This window comes from Salvelinus alpinus, chromosome 13, assembly GCF_045679555.1.
Source record: "Salvelinus alpinus chromosome 13, SLU_Salpinus.1, whole genome shotgun sequence".
Classification (NCBI taxonomy): domain Eukaryota; kingdom Metazoa; phylum Chordata; class Actinopteri; order Salmoniformes; family Salmonidae; genus Salvelinus; species Salvelinus alpinus.
In genome coordinates this window covers 4,723,541-4,742,395 of record NC_092098.1, presented here as the reverse complement: position 1 = coordinate 4,742,395, position 18,855 = coordinate 4,723,541, and the positions used below count along the sequence as shown (strand labels likewise).

Genomic DNA, 18,855 nt, shown 5'->3' with positions numbered 1-18,855 from the left:
TGTTTGATGGGGTTAAGGTCAGGGCTCTGTGCAGGCCAGTCAAGTTCTTCCACACCAATCTCGACAAACCATTTCACTTTGTGCATGGGGGCATTGTCATGCTTTAACAGGAAAGGGAATTCCCCAAACTGTTTCCACAAAGTTGGAAGCACCGAATCGTCTAGAATTTTATTGTATGCTGTAGTGTTAAGATTTCCCTTCACTGGAACTAAGGGGCCTAGCCTGAACCATGAAAAATAGCCCTAGACCATTATTCCTCCTCCAGCAAACTTTACAGTTGGCACTTTGCATTGGGACAGGTAGCGTTCTCCTGGCATCCGCCAAGCCCAGATTTGTCTGTCAGACTGCCACATGATGAAGTGTGACTCATAACGGCAGGCGGCAGGTAGCCTGGTGGTTAGAGTGTTGGGCCAGTAACCGAAAGATTGCTAGATTGAATCCCCGAGCTGACAAGGTAAAAATCTGTTGTTCTGCTCCTGAACAAGGCAGTTAACCCACTGTTCCTAGGCTGTCATTGTAAATAAGAATTTGTACTTAAGAAACACTGATATAGACTGTAGAGAAGATTGGAGTGTCTGTCTTCATGTCAGTAGATATGTTTACTTCTTATACTGTGTGACTGGGTACGGTGACCAAGTCAAGTTACTGTACATAATAGTTTAACAAGTGTCAAGTTGCCTTGACTTAGTCTCTCGTGACAGACTTAACAATGACGTGTGAGATTTGGTTCTGGGTTCTGAGATTATCCTTGCCATGACTTGGGTACAGCACATCTCTCTGTGTGTATGATAGTTAAGCGCTCTGTGACAGAGAAGCACACATAAGCAATTCCCTCAAAGCTGCGGGCGAGGGAGGGCGCAGAGTATCCCCAAGATAGCCACACAGAAGAAATATCAGCAGACAGAGAAGCACGAGATTGAACTTCACTCAACTTTTTAGAGCAGTAGTCAATCTCCGAGGCATTCGTAGTCGATGCCCAAACATTTCTTTAAAAAACCCAAGGATAATTTCTTGTGCTCCTAATTTCTTTTTAATTAGTCTAGGGCTGTTGGCGGTAGGTGCATCCAATTCAGCTGTCCTGCATGCCGGGTAGGCTAACAGTTGCCATTTTGAACCTTTTCACGTGTCTGAAGGTACAAACTCTGCCTTCCCGGCAGGCCCGGAGAGCAAATCAAGTGCACTATAAGCCTACTGCTGGCCAAACGGATGGTTCAGATTACTGTGTCGGCAGTAACGTAGCAGGCATAAAAGAGAGCTACAGCAAAGTTGATACTGTGAGATTTCAAAACTTTTAAAACCATGACTAGAGAGAGACTCAAAGAATACAGCAAAGAGGTGCTGTTTTTATGAGTGAGTTCATGTTTAAGTTCTTACTCAGCACTGTCAACACTTTGTATTCAACACTTTTATAAGGCATAAAATGTGCCTTCTTCAAGCACTTCAGCAGGCATTTCTGTAGGAATGAATGAGTATCTATAGGCTTGTGTTATTGTTATTAGCTGACAATGTAAAAATCTGTCGTTCTGGCCCTGAACAAGGAAGTTAACCCACTGTTCCCCGGGTACCAATGACGTGGATGTTGATTATGGCAGCCCCCCGCACCTCTCTGATTCAGAGGTCGGGTCAAATGCGTTAGACACATTTCAGTTGAATGCATTCAGTTTTACAACTGACTAAGTATCACCCTTTCCCTTTCCTTATTAGCGGCTTGGGTCTTTTTTAATATAGAGGAATACTTAACTTTCTCTGTGAAACAAGAATTTGTGCATGAGGCAGAAATAATGTGACGTCCCTTTTTTTCGCCATCAGCTGGAAGTCTATGTCCCTTTTTGGTCAGTGTCAGTGGAGGAAAGGGAGAGCGGAGGGATGTTGAGAGGTGGACCCTCAGTCTGCTGCTCGCTCCTTTCGCTGAGACTGACCATCAAATGCAGGCATCATCAGCCGAGTAATATAAAAATAAAAAGCTAATTATTTAAATGTATGCTCACTTAGCTATGACTCACAAGTAATACAACAACGGATCTAATACTGTTGTGATTATATAGCCTACCTCACATTTTTGTATATATGTTTTTTAAATGGCACAAAATGGCACAAAACAGTACAGGGCAATTTAAGCAAAGCCAAAAGGCAGTGATAATGTATTAGGCCTATAGCTTACTGCACAAACCTCATTGCTACAGAACTGTTTTTAAATGGTTAATGTTGTATAGGCTTACGTTTTTTAAGTCATGTTGAAAAAAATCTGAGCGATAGATCTCAGCTTGCATTTTGACTCGAAAAAGGTAGGTGACCACGGTTCTAGAGTTTTTACAGCATGAGCGTAGATGTGTTTGTTTTGAGATCAAAGCGAGAGCTGCATGTAGCTACGTGTGCACATTTTGATAATATCCTTTGCTAGTTAGTGAGTTTTTAGCCTTTGGCCGGGTGGGCTGTACTTGGCTCATCACGCTCTTGCGACTCCTTCTGGCAGGCCGGGCGCCTGAAGGCTGACGTCTGTCATAAGTTGAACAATGTTTCCTCCGACACATTGGTGTGGCTGGCTTCCGGGTTAAGCGGGCGGGTGTTAAGACGCTAGGTTTGGCAGATCATGTATCAGAGGACTCATGACTCAACCTTCGCCTTCCCGAGCCCGTTGGGGAGTTGCAGCGATGAGACAAGATCGAAAAAGGGGGTAAAATACACACAGAAAATAAACAAATAATTGAGCAGTGTTGTATTTTGAGACAGGCTTGAATAAGCTAAGTAGCCAACAGGCAGAGGGTAGCATAATTTGCCTCAATCTCTGTAATAATGGTATGAGAATAATAATAATATGTAAAGTGGTTTCTTGCATCAAACAACACAACAACATTTTCTGTCACTACCTTGTCTGAAGGACAAGTGGATAAACAGGTTAATGTCAAGCCCTGCATTTAAAAAAAAAACATAGAATGTAGGCCTACATTGTACACCACACATTGGCTGCTACTGTAGGCTGAATGATAGAATAGCTATTTCCATGTTAAAATATTATGGGATGTATTTTCTCCATTGATTTTGATGGTAGGCCACACTGGTAGGTCTATATTATGATCAAATAGCCACAGGCAGCCTATTTGGCCACTGTTAAAACTGTAACTTAAAGTGGGTACAGCCTGTGCTCACAGTAAACACACGCTGAAAAGATGTACTTTTCACAAAGTTCAAATTCACGCTCAGCAGACCTGAAATTTGCTCAGTGCCCCCCAAGGGAGGGAACATTGCACATAAGAATACTGTTGTTACTAAACTCACCTTGAGTTTCTTTCCCTCCAGGTCAATCTTGAGGAGTGAGTCTCCCACCAGGTGCCTGAAGCCACAGCCGTAGAAGTAGCGATAGGGACGCGTGTTGAACTTGCTGTAGTTGATCTGGGGGAACTCCAGACCTCCGTACTCATAAAGGTCCTCTCCATGGAGATCCTCAAACTGGCACACCACCTGACCAGGACACAAAGAGAGCAAACTGATTAATGGCTGAACAAGAGTTGATAAGTGGAGTCGCAATTCAATGGCTCAGTCAGGAGACGTATGTGGCAGGGTCTATAGACAATCACGGATTACAAAGGGAAAACCAGCCACTTCACGGACACCAACGTCTTGCTCCTGGACAAGCTAAACACCTTCTTCGCCATCGACGCGGCCCGCTCCTGTGGACTGGGGGCTCTCATACTCTGTGGCCAACAGGAGTAAGACATTTAAGCGTGTTAACCCTCACAAGGCTGCTGGCCCAGACGGCATCCTGAGCCGCATCCTCAGAGCATGTGCAGTCCAGCTGACTGGAGTGTTTAAGGACATATTCAATCTCTCCCTATCCCAGTCTGCTGTCCCCACTTGCTTCAAGATGTCCACCATTGTTCCTGTACCCAAGAAAGCAAAAGTAACTGAACTAAATGACTATCGCCAGGTAGCACTCACTTCTGTCATCATGAAGTGCTTTGAGATGCGAGTTAAGGATCATATCACCTCTACCTTACCTGACACCCTAGACCCACTTCAACTTGCTTACCGCCCTAATAGATCTACAGACGATACAATTGCCATTGCACTGCACACTGCCCTATCCCATCTGAACAAGAAGAAAACCTATATAAGAATGCAGTTCATTGACTATAGCTCAGCCTTCAACACCATAGTACCCTCCAAGCTCATCATTAAGCTCAGGGCACTGGGACTGAATCCAGCCCTATGCAACTGGGTCCTGGACTTTCTGACGGGCCGCCCCCAGGTGGTAAAGGTAGGAAACAACACCTCCACTTCACTGATCCTCAACACAGGGGCCCCACAAGGGTGCGTGCTCACCCCACTCCTGTACTCCCTGTTCACCCATGACTGCGTGGCCACACACACCTCCAACTCAATCATTAAGTTTGCAGACGACACAACAGTAGTATGCCGGATTACCAACAATGACGAGAAAGACTGCAGGGAGGAGGTGAGGGCCCTGGTGGAGTGGTGCCAGGAAAATAACCTCTCCCTCAACATCAACAAAACGAAGGAGCTGATCGTGGACCTCAGGAAAATGCATAGGGAGCAATCCCCTATCCACATCGACTGGACCGCAGTGTAGAAGTTGGAAAGCTTCAAGTTCCTCGGGGTACACATCACTGACGATCTGAAATGGTCCACACAGACAGTGTGGTGAAGGAGGCGCTTGTCCCCTAAGACCCTAACACACTTTTATAGATGCACAATTGAGAGCATCCTGTCGGGCTGCATCACCACCTGGTACGGCAACTGCACCACCCGCAACCTCAGGGTTCTCCAGAGGGTGGTGTGGTCTGCCCATTGCATCACCGGGTGCACACCTCCAGGACACCTACAGCTCCCGATGTCACAGGAAGGCCAAAAAGATCATCAAGGACATCAACCACCCGAGCCACGGCCTTTTAACCCCGCCATCATCCAGAAGGCGAGATCAGTACAGGTGCATCAAAGCTGGGACCAAGATACTGAAAAACAGCTTCTATCTCAAGGCCATCAGACTGTTAAATAGCCATCCCTAGCTGGCTACCATCTCAATCCCGCACCTTAGAGGCTGCTGCCCTATAGACAATGGTCACTTTAATAATGGACCACTAGTCACTTTGATAATGTTTACATACTGCTTTACTCATTTCATATGGACATACTGTATTCTATTCTACCGTATGTTAGTCAATGCCACTCCTACATTGCACATCCTAATATTTATATATTTCATAATTCCATTATTTTACATTTAGATTTGTGTGTATTGTTGTGAATTGTCGGAGCTAGGAAAACAAGCATTTCGCTACACCTGCAATAGCATCTGCTAAATATGTGTATATGGCCAATAAAATTGGATTTGAAAAGGTAAAAGCCTGCAATTTAATTCCCTTCAATGATTTAAAGAAAGCTGACACTTTCTCCGCACAAGCTCCTTCATCAGTTATTGATTGGCTATTTACGGTTCCCACGGAAGTGTACATGGTACCTACTAAAATAAAGGAAAACACTTGAGTAAATGAGGGATACAAAGTAGGTTGAAAGCAGGTGCGTCCACATAAGTGTTGTTCCTGAGTGAATTCCTGAGTGAATTAACGTCCCATCATATTTAGGGTCATGTACAAAAATGCCCAGTTGCCCATTATTTTATTCACAATGGTTAGAAGAAGAGAGTATGGTTACATGCACACAATGATACGATTATTGTGGATAGTCAGATTAAAATGTTTACATGCTTTGCAAGATTTCCCTAATAATCCTGTTTACATGGACACATCTGAAATCAGGTTACCTGGTGGCTCTCTGATAAATGCAGAAAATTGCTAATTAAAATAAATATTCTGCCACAGTGAACATGAAGCATATTTATATATTTAAGCATATACAGTGGGGCAAAAAAGTATTTAGTCAGCCACCAATTGTGCAAGTCTCCGATGAGAGAGGCCTGTAATTTTCATCATAGGTACACTTCAACTATGACAGACAAAATGAGAAAAAAAAATCCAGAAAATCACATTGTAGGATTTTTTATGAATTTATTTGCAAATTATGGTGGAAAATAAGTATTTGGTCACCTACAAACAAGCAAGATTTCTGGCTCTCACAGACCTGTAACTTCTTCTTTAAGAGGCTCCTCTGTCCTCCACTCGTTACCTGTATTAATGGCACCTGTTTGAACTTGTTATCAGTATAAAAGACACCTGTCCACAACCTCAAACAGTCACACTCCAAACTCCACTATGGCCAAGACCAAAGAGCTGTCAAAGGACACCAGAAACAAAATTGTAGACCTGCACCAGGCTGGGAAGACTGAATCTGCAATAGGTAAGCAGCTTGGTTTGAAGAAATCAACTGTGGGAGCAATTATTAGGAAATGGAAGACATACAAGACCACTGATAATCTCCCTCGATCTGGGGCTCCACGCAAGATCTCACCCCGTGGGGTCAAAATGATCACAAGAACGGTGAGCAAAAATCCCAGAACCACACGGGGGGACCTAGTGAATGACCTGCAGAGAGCTGGGACCAAAGTAACAAAGCCTACCATCAGTAACACACTACGCCGCCAGAGCCTCAAATCCTGCAGTGCCAGACGTGTCCCCCTGCTTAAGCCAGTACATGTCCAGGCCCGTCTGAAGTTTGCTAGAGAGCATTTGGATGATCCAGAAGAAGATTGGGAGAATGTCATATGGTCAGATGAAACCAAAATATAACTTTTTGGTAAAAACTCAACTCGTCGTGTTTGGAGGACAAAGAATGCTGAGTTGCATCCAAAGAACACCATACCTAGTGTGAAGCATGGGTGTGGAAACATCATGCTTTGGGGCTGTTTTTCTGCAAAGGTACCAGGACGACTGATCCGTGTAAAGGACAGAATGAATGGGGCCATGTATCGTGAGATTTTGAGTGAAAACCTCCTTCCATCAGCAAGGGCATTGAAGATGAAACGTGGCTGGGTCTTTCAGCATGACAATGATCCCAAACACACCGCCCGGGCAACGAAGGAGTGGCTTCGTAAGAAGCATTTCAAGGTCCTGGAGTGGCCTAGCCAGTCTCCAGATTTCAACCCCATAGAAAATCTTTGGAGGGAGTTGAAAGTCTGTGTTGCCCAGCAACAGCCCCAAAACATCCCTGCTCTAGAGGAGATCTGCTTGGAGGAATGGGCCAAAATACCAGCAACAGTGTGTGAAAACCTTGTGAAGACTTACAGAAAATGTTTGACCTCTGTCATTGCCAACAAAGGGTATATAACAAAGTATTGAGATAAACTTTTGTTATTGACCAAATACTTATTTTCCACCATAATTTGCAAATAAATTCATTAAAAATCCTACAATGTGATTTTCTGGATTTTTTATTCTCATTTTGTCTGTCATAGTTGAAGTGTACCCATGATGAAAATTACAGGCCTGTCTCATCTTTTTAAGTGGGAGAACTTGCACAATTGGTGGTTGACTAAATACTTTTTTACCCCACTATATACTGTATATTAATACTAATTTGTAGGTCAATTACTGTATGTTATAGATACGTATATAGTACTTGGAATAAGTCCAAACGCTCAACTGTAATGTTGGGAACAACTATCATGTTGCAAGAAAGAAACTGTTGTCAACAACCAGACTTGGCAGCAAAATTCACAAAAGGAATGTGTTGTCTCAACAGACCTTTTTCCCACTGAAACTCTAACACGTTCAAAAGCAAACACTGAAACAATATTTTGAATGTAGAATGATCAGAGGCGATCTAAATAACACTAATGTCATGTTGTGATGTCATTAAAAATGTTATAAAGGATATATTGTAACTTGGAAAGTGTACCTAATACATATATGAAGTTTCCATACTATGAGTTGTGCATGTAATATGAAAAATTATGAGTATTTTTGTTGAGATAGATGTGATTTGAGAAGCTATAAGAGATAATTGTTTTACATAACTTTGCACAGTGCATAATCACCTACATGATTCATTTAATTCGGTAACAATTAAACATAGTTAGTTAATTAGATAAATAACAGACTTCAGATTAATGTTAAAGTCAAGTCACGACAATACACATATATACATATACAGGTTTTGGAGAGGTGCGGTGGGCTGCCATACTGCGCACCCGGGGAGCTGTTTTGGGGGGTTAAGTGACTTGCTCAAGATTACAACGGCAGGCAATGGCATCTAGGATTTGATACCAGCAAGCCGCCGGATGCCAACTCACTTCCCGTCAGATTTTTCCCGGTTGCTGGCTTGCCAGAATAGCCATATCTTTCTCACACACACAAAAGATCACAGTTTACAGAAACATGCATAGTTCTAACACACCTAACTTTTACTAACAACAACACATACAGTATAGATAACAGAAACATGCACATTTCCAGCATACCTTATCCTTGGCTGTTTTGAAAGAAGTGGCAGAGCTGGCTGGACGTGTGTTGAGGTTCACACCTGTCGGTGTGTGGTTGGTCACATTGAGGGGCAGAACAAAGCGCCGGGGGAACGCTTTGTACATGGTGTTGTAGACCTGAGGTACAAATACAGAGCACGTGAACATCAAATCAAATCTTATTTGTCACATGAGCCGAATACAACAGGTGTCAACCTTACTATGAAATGCTTACTTACAAGCCCTTAACCAACAATGCAATTTTAAGACAATAAGAGCTGAGAAAATATTTAATAAATAAACTAAAGTTAAAAAAGTAACACAATAAAATAACGATAACGACGCTATCACATTTACATAATAATTCAGACCCTTTACTCAGTACTTTGTTGAAGCACCTATGGCAGCGATTACAGCCTCAAGTCTTCTTGGGTATGACGTTCAAGCTTGGCACACCTGTATTTGGGGAGTTTCTCCCATTCTTCTCTGCAGATCCTCTCAAGCTCTGTCAGGTTGGATGGAGAGAGTCGCTACAGAGCTAATTTCAGGTTCGATCGGGTTCAAGTACGGTCTCTGGCTGGGCCACTCAAGGACATTAAGAGACTTGTCCCGAAGCCACTCCTGCGTTGACTTGGCTGTGTGCTTTGGGTTGTTGTCTTGTTGGATGGTGAACCTTCACCACAGTCTGAGGTCCTGCATGCTCTGGAGCAGGCTTTCATCAAGAATCTCTCTGTACTTTGCTCCATTCATCTTTCACTCGATCCTGACTAGTCTCCAAGTCCTTGCCGCTGGAACACATCTCCACAGCATGATGCTGCCACCACCATGCTTCACCATAGGGATGGTGACAGGTTATCTCCAGACGTGACTCTTGGCATTTAGGACAAAAAGTTAAAATTTAGTTTCATCAGACCATATACATTTGTTTCCTGTGGTCTGAAAGTCTTTAGGTGCCTTTTGGAAAAATCCAAGCAGGCTGTCATGTGCCTTTTACTGAGAAGTGGCTTCAGCCTTGCCACTCTAACATAAAGACCAGAATGGTGGAGTGCTGCAGAGATGTTTTTCCTACTGGAAGGTTTTCCCATGTCCACAGAGGAAACCTGGAGCTCTTTCAGAGTCACCATCGTGTTCTTGGTCACCTCCCTGACCAATGCCCTTCTCCCCTGATTGCTCAGTTTGGCAGGGCGGCCAGCTCTAGGAAGAGTCTTGGTGGTTCCAAACTTCCTCCATTTAAGAATGACTGTGTTCTTCAATGCTGCAGACATTTTTTTGTACCCTTCCCCAGATCGGTGCCTCGACACAATCCTGTCTTGGAGCACTATGGACAACTCCTTCGACCTCATGGCTTGGTTTTTGCTCTGACATGCACTGTCAACTTTGGGGCCTTATATAGACAGGTGTGTGCCTTTCCAAATCATGTCCAATCAATTTAATTTACCACAGGTAGACTCCAATCAAGTTGTAGAAACATCATGGATGATCAATGGAATGATCAGCTCAATTTCGAGTCTCCTAGCAAATGGTCTGAATTCTTATGTAAATAAGGTATTCTATTTTATTTTAATACATTTTCAAAAATGTCAAAGAACTTGTTTTCACTTTGTCATTATGAGGTATTGTCTGTAGATTGATGAGGAAATAATTGTATTTCATCTATTTTAGAATAAGGCTGTAACAAAATGTGGAAAAATTCAGGGGTCTGAATACTTTCCGAATGCACTGTACATGTAGGTAGCCATTTGATTAACTGATCAGAAGTCTTATGGCTTGGAGGTAGAAGGTGTTAAGGAGCCTTTTGTACCTAGACTTGGTGATCCAGTACGTCTTGCCATGCGTTAGCACAGAGAACAGTCTATGACTTGGGCGGCTGAAGACTTTGACAAGTTTTTGGGCGTTCCTCAGACACTAGTATAGAGGTCCTGGATGGCAAGAAGCTTGGCCCAAGTGATGTACTGAGCCTTATGCACTGCCCTCTGGAGCACCTTACGGTCAGATGCCGAGCAGATGCCCTACCAGACGGTGATGCAAATGGTCTAGGGAACTCTTGCCAAATCTATTTATTCTCCTGAGGGGGAATAGGTGTTGTCGTTCAAGACTGTCTTGGTGTGTTTGGACCATGATAGTTTGTAGGTGATGTGGACACCAAGGAACTTGAAACTCTCTGCCCACTCGGCCCTGCCTTTCCTGTAGTCCACGATCAGCTCCTTTGTCTTGCTCACATTGAGGGAGAGATTGTTTTCCTGAAACTATACTGCCAGGTCTCTGACCTCCTTCCTATAGGCTGTCTCATCGTTGTTGGTGATCAGGCCTACCACCGTTGTGTCATCAACTACTTCCTGATGGTGTTGGAGTCGTGCTTAGCAATGCATTTGTGGGAGAACAGGACGGGACTAAGCACGCACCCCTGAGAGGCCCCTGTGATGAGGATCAGCGTGGCATATGTGTTGTTGACTAACCTTACCACCTGGGAGCACCATCAGGAAGTCCAGCATCCAGTTGCAGTGGGAGATGTTTTGTCCTAGAGTCTTTAGCTTAGTGATGAGCTTTGTGGTAACTATAGTGTTGTAAGCTGAGCTGTAGTCAATTAACAGATTCTCACATTCAGTACCAGTCAAAAGTTTGGACACACCTACTCACTCCAGAATTGTTTTAATCTTTACTATTTTCTATATTGTATAATAATGTTGAAGACATGAACTATGAAGTAACACATAGGATCATGTAGTAATGAAAAAAGTGATTTATTTAAGTTTGAGATTTTTCTAAGTATTTGCCTTGATGACAGCTTTGCACACTCTTGGCATTCTCTCAACCAGCTTCACCTGCAATGCTTTTCCAACAGTCTTGGAGTTCCTACATATGCTGAGCACGTGTTGGCTTCTTTTCCTTCACTCTGTGGTCCAACTCATCCAAAACCATCACAATTGGGTTGAGGTCGGGTGATTGTGAAGGCCAGGTCATCTGACGCAGCTCTCCATCACTCTCCTTCTTGGTCAAATAGGCCTTACACAGCCTGGAGGTGTGTTATTTCATAGTTTTGATGTCTTCAATATTATTCTACAATGTAAAAAATTGTAAAAATAAAGAAAAACCCTTGAATGAGTAGGTGTGTCTTAACTTTTGACTGTAGGTGCTCCTTTTGTCCAATTGGGAAAGGGCAGTGTGGAGTGCAATTGAGATGGTGTCTTCTGTGGATCTGTTTGCATCTGTGGATCTGTTGCCAATTGTAGTGGGTCTAGGGATTCTGGGATAATGGTGTTGACATGAGCCATGACCAGCCTTTCAAAGCACTTCATGGCTACAGACTTGAGTCCTATGGGGTGCTAGTCATTTAGGCAGGTTACCTTGGCGTTCTTGGGCACAGGGACTATGGTGGTCATCTTGAAGCATGTCCGTAGGTATTCCAGACTTGGTCAGGGAGAGGTGAAAAATGTCAGTGAAGACACTTGCCAGTTGATACGTGCATGCTCCGAGTACACGTCCTGGTAATCCGTCTGGCCATTGGCCTTGTGAATGTTGACCTGTCTAAAGGTCTTACTCATATCAGCTATAGAGAGCGTGTTCACACAGTGATCCGGACCAGCTGGTGCTCTAATATGTGCTTCAGTTAATGCTTGCCTCGAAAGCGATCATAAAAGGCATTTAGCTCATCTGGTAGGCACTGTGCAGCTCGCTTTGTAGTCCGTAATAGTTTGCAAGTGCTGCCTTATCCGACGAGCATAGTGTCGTAGGATTCAATAATATTCCTGCATTGATGCTTTGCCTGTTTGATGGGTTGTCTGAGGGCATAGCAGGATTTCTTATATGCCTACGGATTAATGTCCCACTCCTTGAAAGCGGCAGCTCTAGCAGCATCCCAATGTCATAGCATAAATGGTATTTTATTAGGATCCCCATTAGCTGTTGCGAAAGCAGCAGCTACTATTCCAGGGTTCCACACAAAATATGAAACATGACATCATACACAACATTAATAGACAAGAATAGATCAAGGACAAAACGATATCAATTTAAAAAAAGGCACACGTAGACTACAAATCAATTTACACAAATTATCTAGGTCAAATAGGGGAGAGGCATTGTGCAGTGAGGTGTTGCTTTATTCGTTTTTTTAAACCAGGTATGTTCATTTGAGCAATATGAGATGGAAAGGAATTCCATTTAATAATGCTCTATATAGTACTGTATGCTTTCTTGAATTTGTTCAGGATTTGGGTACTGTGAAAAGACCCTTGGTGGTATGTCTGGCGGGGTAAGTGTGTTTGTCAGAGCGGTGTTTCTCATAAAAAGAAGATGTGATGCAGTCAGTCTCTCCTCAACTCTTAGCCAAGAGAGACTGGCATGCATAGTATTTATATCAGCCCTCTGATTACAACGAAGAGCAAGACGTGCCAATATGTTCTGTGCCAGCTGCAGCTTAACTAGGTTTTTCCTTTAAGCACTTAACCACATGACTGGACAATATTCACGATAAGACAAAACTAGAGCCTGCAGCACTTGCTTTTTGGAGTGCGGTGTCAAAAAAGCAGAGCATATCGTAATTACAGACGGACCTCTCCCCATCTTTACAACTATTGAATCTACAGTTGAAGTCAGAAGTTTACATACACTTTAGCCAAATACATTTAAACTCAGGTTTTCACAATTCCTGACATTTAATCCTAGTAACAATTCCCTGTCCTAGGTCATTTAGGATCACCACTTTATTTTAAGAATGTGAAGTCAGAATAACAGTAGAGAGAATTATTTATTTCTGATTTTATTTCTTTCATCACATTCCCAGTGGGTCAAAAGTTTCCATACACTCAATTAGTATTTGGTAGCATTGCCTTTAAATTGTTTAACTTTGGTCAAAACATTTTTGGGAGTCTTCCACAAGCTTCCCACAATAAGTCCCACAATGAATTTTGGCCCATTCCTCCTGACAGAGCTGGTGTAACTGAGTCAGATTTGCAGGCCTCTTTGCTCGCACAAGCTTTTTCAGTTCTGCCCACAAATTTATATGGGATTGAGGTCAGGGCTTTGTGATGGGCCACTCCAATACCTTGACTTTGTTGTCCTTAAGTCATTTTGCCACAACTTTGGAAGTATGCTTGGGGTCATTGTCCATTTGGAAGACCCATTTGCGACCAAGCTTTAACTTCCTGACTGATGTCTTGAGATGTTGCTTCAATAAATCCACATAATTTTGCTTCCTCATCATGCTATCTTTTTTTGTGAAGTGCACCAGTCGCTCCTGCAGCAAAGCACCCCCACGACATGATGCTGCCACCACTGTGCTTCACGGATGGGATGGTGTTCTTTGGCTTGCAAGCCTCCCCCTTTTTCCTCCAAACATAAAGATGGTCATTATGGCCAAACAGTTCTATTTTTGTTTCATCAGACCAGAGGACATTTCTCCAAAAAGTACGATCTTGTCCCCATGTGCAGTTGCAAACTGTAGTCTGGCTTTTTAACAAATGTTTTGGAGCAGTGGCTTCTTCCTCGCTGAGCTGCCTTTCAGGTTATGTCGATACAGGACTCATTTTACTGTGGATATTGATACTTTTGTAGCTGTTTCCTCCAGCATCTTCACAAGGTCCTTCGCTGTTGTTCAGGGATTGATTTGCACTTTTCGCACCAAAGTATGTTCATCTCTAGGAGACAGAATGCGTCTCCTTCCTGAGCGGTATGACGGCTGCGTGGTCCCACGGTGTTTATACTTGTAAACTATTGTTTGTACAGATGAACGTGGTACCTTCAGGTGTTTGGAAATTGCTCTTCTTTTGATTTTCCCATGATATCAAGCAAAGAGGCACTGAGTTTGAAGGTAGGCCTTGAAATACATCCACAGGTACACCTCCAATTGACTCAAATTATGTATATTATGCTATCAGAAGCTTCTAAAGCCATGACATATTTTTCTTGAATTTTCCAAGCTGTTTAAAGGCACAGTCAACTTAGTGTATGTAAACTTCTGACCTACTGGAATTGTGATACAGTGAACTATAAGTGAAGTACTCTGTCTGTAAACAAGTGTTGGAAGAATTACTTGTGTCATGCACAAAGCAGATGTACTAACCGACTTGCCAAAACTATAGTTTGTTAACAAGAAATTTGTGGAGTGGTTGAAAAACGAGTTTTAAAACTTCTCTAGGGTAGGGGGCAGCATTCGGGAATTTTGGATGAAAAGCGTGCCCAAATTAAACTGCCTGCTTCTCGGGCCCAGAAGATATGATATGCATAGAACTGGTAGATTTGGATAGAAAACACTCTAAAGTTTCCAAAACTGTAAAAATAGTGTCTGAGTATAACAGAACTGATTTGGCAGGCGAAAACCTGAGAAAAATCTATTCGGGAAGTAGTTTTTCTTTTGGTTTTGTAGTTTTCTATTCAATGCCATTACAGTATCCATTGACTTAGGACTCAAATTGCAGTTCCTATGCCTTTCACTAGATGTCAACAGTCTTTAGAAATTGTTTCAGGCTTGTATTCTGAAAAATGAGGAAGTAAGAGCAGTCTGAATGAGTGGACCCTAAAGTGTCACAGAGCTTTTTCATGCGCGCGACCGAGAGAGTGCCTTTCTTGTTTACCTTTTAAATTGACAACGTTATTGTCCGGTTGAAATATTATCGATTATTTAGGCTAAACACAACCTAAGGGTTGAATATAAACATTGTTTGACATGTTTCTATGAATTTTACGGATACAATTTGGATTTTTTGTATGCCTGTTTTGACTGCGTTTGAGCCTGTGGATTACTGAAGAAAACGCGAACAAAACAGAGGTTTTTGGATATAAAGAGACTTTATCGAACAAAAGGAACATTTATTGTGTAAATGAATGTCTGCTGAGTGCAACCATATGGAGATCATCAAAGGTAAGGGATTAATTTTTAATCTCTATTTCTGACTTGTGTAACTCTTCTACTTGGCTGGTTACTGTTTGTAATGATTTGTCTGCTGGGCTATGTTCTCAAATAATCGTAAGGTATGCTTTCGCCGTAAAGCATTTTTTTAAATGTGACACCGTGGTTGGATTCACAAGAAGTCCATCTTTAAACCTATGTAAAATATGTTTTTATTTCTGAATTTTTATAATGAGTATTTCTGTATTTGAATTTGGCGCCCAGCAGTTTCACTGGCTGTTGAAGAGGTGGGATGCTAACGTCTCACGTACCCAAGAGAGGTTAATGACTCCAACCTAAGTGTATGTAAACTTCCGACTTCAACTGCATATGTTTTGACCATGACTGTTCACAATGTAAGTTAACCCTAAGTAATTTAGTCTCCTCAACTTGCTCAACAGCCACACAATTCATTACCAGATTCAGCGTAGGTCTAGAACTCAGGGAATATTTGACCAAATACAATTATCTTAGTTTTAGAATTGTTCAGGACCAGTTTATTACTGGCCCCCCATTCCAAATCATACTGCAACTCTTGTTAAGGGTTACATTGACTTCATTAGCTGTGGTTGCTGTTTGTTTTAGTTTATTGTCCTGCTGAAAGGTGAATTCATCTCCCTGTGACTGGTGGAAAGCACACTGAACCAGGTTTTATTCTATTATTTTGCCTGTGCTTAGCGTCATTCCATGTATTTTTAATCCTGAAATACTCCCCAGTCCACAACAATTTCAAGCATACCCATTACATGATGCAGCCACCACTTACAAATATGGGAGTGGTACTCAGTAAAGTGTTGCATTGGATTTGCCCCGGACATAACACTTTGTATTATTGTCAAAAAGTATTACTTTAGTACCTTGTCGCAAACAGGATGCATGTTTTGGAATATCTGTTATTCTTTACAGGCTTCCTTTTATTAACTCTGTCAATTAGGTTAGTGTTGTGGAGTAACTACAATGTTGTTCATCCCTCCTCAGTTTTCTTCTATCAAAGCCATTAAACTCTGTAACTGTTTTAAAGTCTTCATTGGCCTCACATTGAAATCCCTGAGCAATTATGTTCTTCTCCGGCAACTGAGTTAGGAAGGACGCCTATATCTTTGTAGTGACTGGTTGTATTGATACACCATCCAAAGTGTAAATAATAACTTCACTATGTTCAAAGGGATATTCAATGTCTGCTTTTGTCATCTACTAATAGGTGCCCTTCTTTGCAAGATGTTGCAAAACCTCCCTTGTCTCTGTGTTTGAAATGCACTGCTCGACTTTGGGACTTACAGAGATGAGGTAGTCATTAAAAAACCATGTTAAACACTTCTGTTGCACACCACGTTCATACATCTTATTATGTGACTTGTTAAGCAAATTTCTACTCCTGAACTTATTTAGGCTTGCCATAACAAAGGGGTTGAATACTTATTGACTCGACATTTCAGCTTTTCATTTTTAATTACTTTGTAAAAAATTCAATAAACATAATTCCACTTTGACGTTATGAGGTATTGTGTGTAGGCCAGTGACAAACATTTTAATGTAATCCATTTTAAATTCAGGCTGTAACACAACAAAATGTGAAAAAGGCACTGTATTTCCATGCTGACCTGATCGAGAGCCTCCCCTGACTTGCGTAGGTTCTGGATGAGGTAGTTGTTAAGGGCCACTCCATTGTCAGAGCAACACATGTCAAGCATCAGGAAGCCGTCCTCCTCATAAGCATTGATCTGGTGGAACACTGACAGCGCCTTGGTGTGGAACTTTACAGAGTTGGTCTAGAGGAGACAGAAGAGAGAGGGACAAACAGCTAAAGTAAAAGTTACTTCACTGAGTTGATCTATAGGAGATAGAGTGTAGGATACATTTTACATAAAATTAACAGATAATTTACTGGTCATCAAGCAATTTAGTAAGTAGCTTAGTTACTAGCTGTATCACTGGTGAACATGACTGCTAAAAGTGCTACTTTGCTGATAGATTAAACAAATTGTGATACAGTATCATCAACTCAGCAAAAAAAGAAACGTCCTCTCACTGTCAACTGCATTTATTTTCAGCAAACTTAACGTGTACATATTTCCATGAACATAACAAGATTCAACAACTGAGACATGAACTGAACAAGTTCCACAGACATGTGGTAGGTACAACCAGGTACAACCCCAAAGCCGTAAACACAGGCATCCGTAATGGGTCAGCGGTCAAACGACCTCCACTCATCACTATCAAACGCTCCCTGAAACACTTCAGCGAGCAGGCCTTTCTAAATCGACCTGGCCCGGGTATCCTGGAAGGATATTGACAATATCCCGTCAGTAGAGGATGCCTGGTTATTCTTTAAAAATGCCTTCCTCACCATCTTAAATAAGCATGCCCCATTCAAGAAATTTAGAACCAGGAACAGATACAGCCCTTGGTTCTCTCCAGACCTGACTGCCCTTAACCAACACAAAAACATCCTGTGGCGTTCTGCATTAGCATCGAACAGCCCCCGTGAAATGCAACTTTTCAGGGAAGTTGGAAACCAATATACACAGGCAGTTAGAAAAGCCAAGGCTAGCTTTTTCAAGCAGAAATTTGCATCCTGCACACAAACTCAAAAAAGTTCTGGGACATTGTAAAGTCCATGGAGAATAAGAGCGCCTCCTCCCAGCTGCCCACTGCACTGAAGATAGGAAACTTTGTCACCACCGATAAATCCACTATAATTGAGAATTTCAATAAGCATTTTTCTACGGCTGGCCATGCTTTCCACCTGGTTACCCCTACCCCGGTCATAAGCACTGCACCCCCCACAGCAACTCGCCCAAGCCTTCCCCATTTCTCTTTCTCCCAAATCCAGTCAGCTGATGTTCTGAAAGAGCTGCAAAATCTGGACCCCCACAAATCAACCGGGCTAGACAATCTGGACCCTTTCTTTCTAAAATTATCTGCCGAAATTGTTGCAACCCCTATTACTAGTCTGTTTAACCTCTCTTTCATGTCATCTGAGATTCCCAAAGATTGGAAAGCAGCTGCGGTCATCCCCCTCTTCAAAGGTGGAGACACTCTAGACCCAAACTGCTACAGACCTATATCTATCCTGCCCTGCCTTTCTAAGGTCTTCGAAAGCCAAGTTATCAAACAGATCACCGACCATTTCGAATCCCACCGTACCTTCTCCACTATGCAATCTGGTTTCATAGCTGGTCATGGGTGCACCTCAGCCATGCTCAAGGTCCTAAACGATATCTTAACCGCCATCGATAAGAAACAATTCTGTGCAGCCGTATTCATTGACCTGGCCAAGGCTTTCGACTCTGTCAATCACCACATCCTCATCGGCAGACTCAACAGCCTTCGTTTCTCAAATGATTGCATCGCCTGGTTCACCAACTACTTCTCCGACAAAGTTTAGTGTGTCAAATCTGAGGGCCTGTTGTCCGGGCCTCTGGAAGTCTCTATGGGGGTGACACAGGGTTCAATTCTTGGGCCGACTCTCTTCTCTGTATACATCAATGATGTTGCTCTTGCTGCTGGTGAGTCTCTGATCCACCTCTACGCAGACGACTGTTACGTTCCCCAGTTTCTGTGTTGTGGTTTGTATTTGAGTGTGTGTGTTTCA

General features: G+C 42.5%; 1 protein-coding gene across 3 annotated transcripts in view; it reads right to left on the bottom strand.

The window, feature by feature from the left end:
- LOC139536842 (carotenoid-cleaving dioxygenase, mitochondrial-like) overlaps positions 1 to 18,855 on the bottom strand; it is a 99,705-nt gene that overhangs the window by 15,857 nt on the left and 64,993 nt on the right. For all 3 annotated transcript variants that reach the window (XM_071337498.1, XM_071337496.1, XM_071337497.1), the window contains 3 exons: positions 16,859 to 17,026; positions 8,372 to 8,509; positions 3,277 to 3,459 (listed from right to left, as the gene is read on the bottom strand). In XM_071337498.1, coding sequence (XP_071193599.1) covers positions 3,277 to 3,459; positions 8,372 to 8,509; positions 16,859 to 17,026 — 489 coding nt within the window. The remainder of the gene's footprint in view (positions 1 to 3,276; positions 3,460 to 8,371; positions 8,510 to 16,858; positions 17,027 to 18,855) is intronic.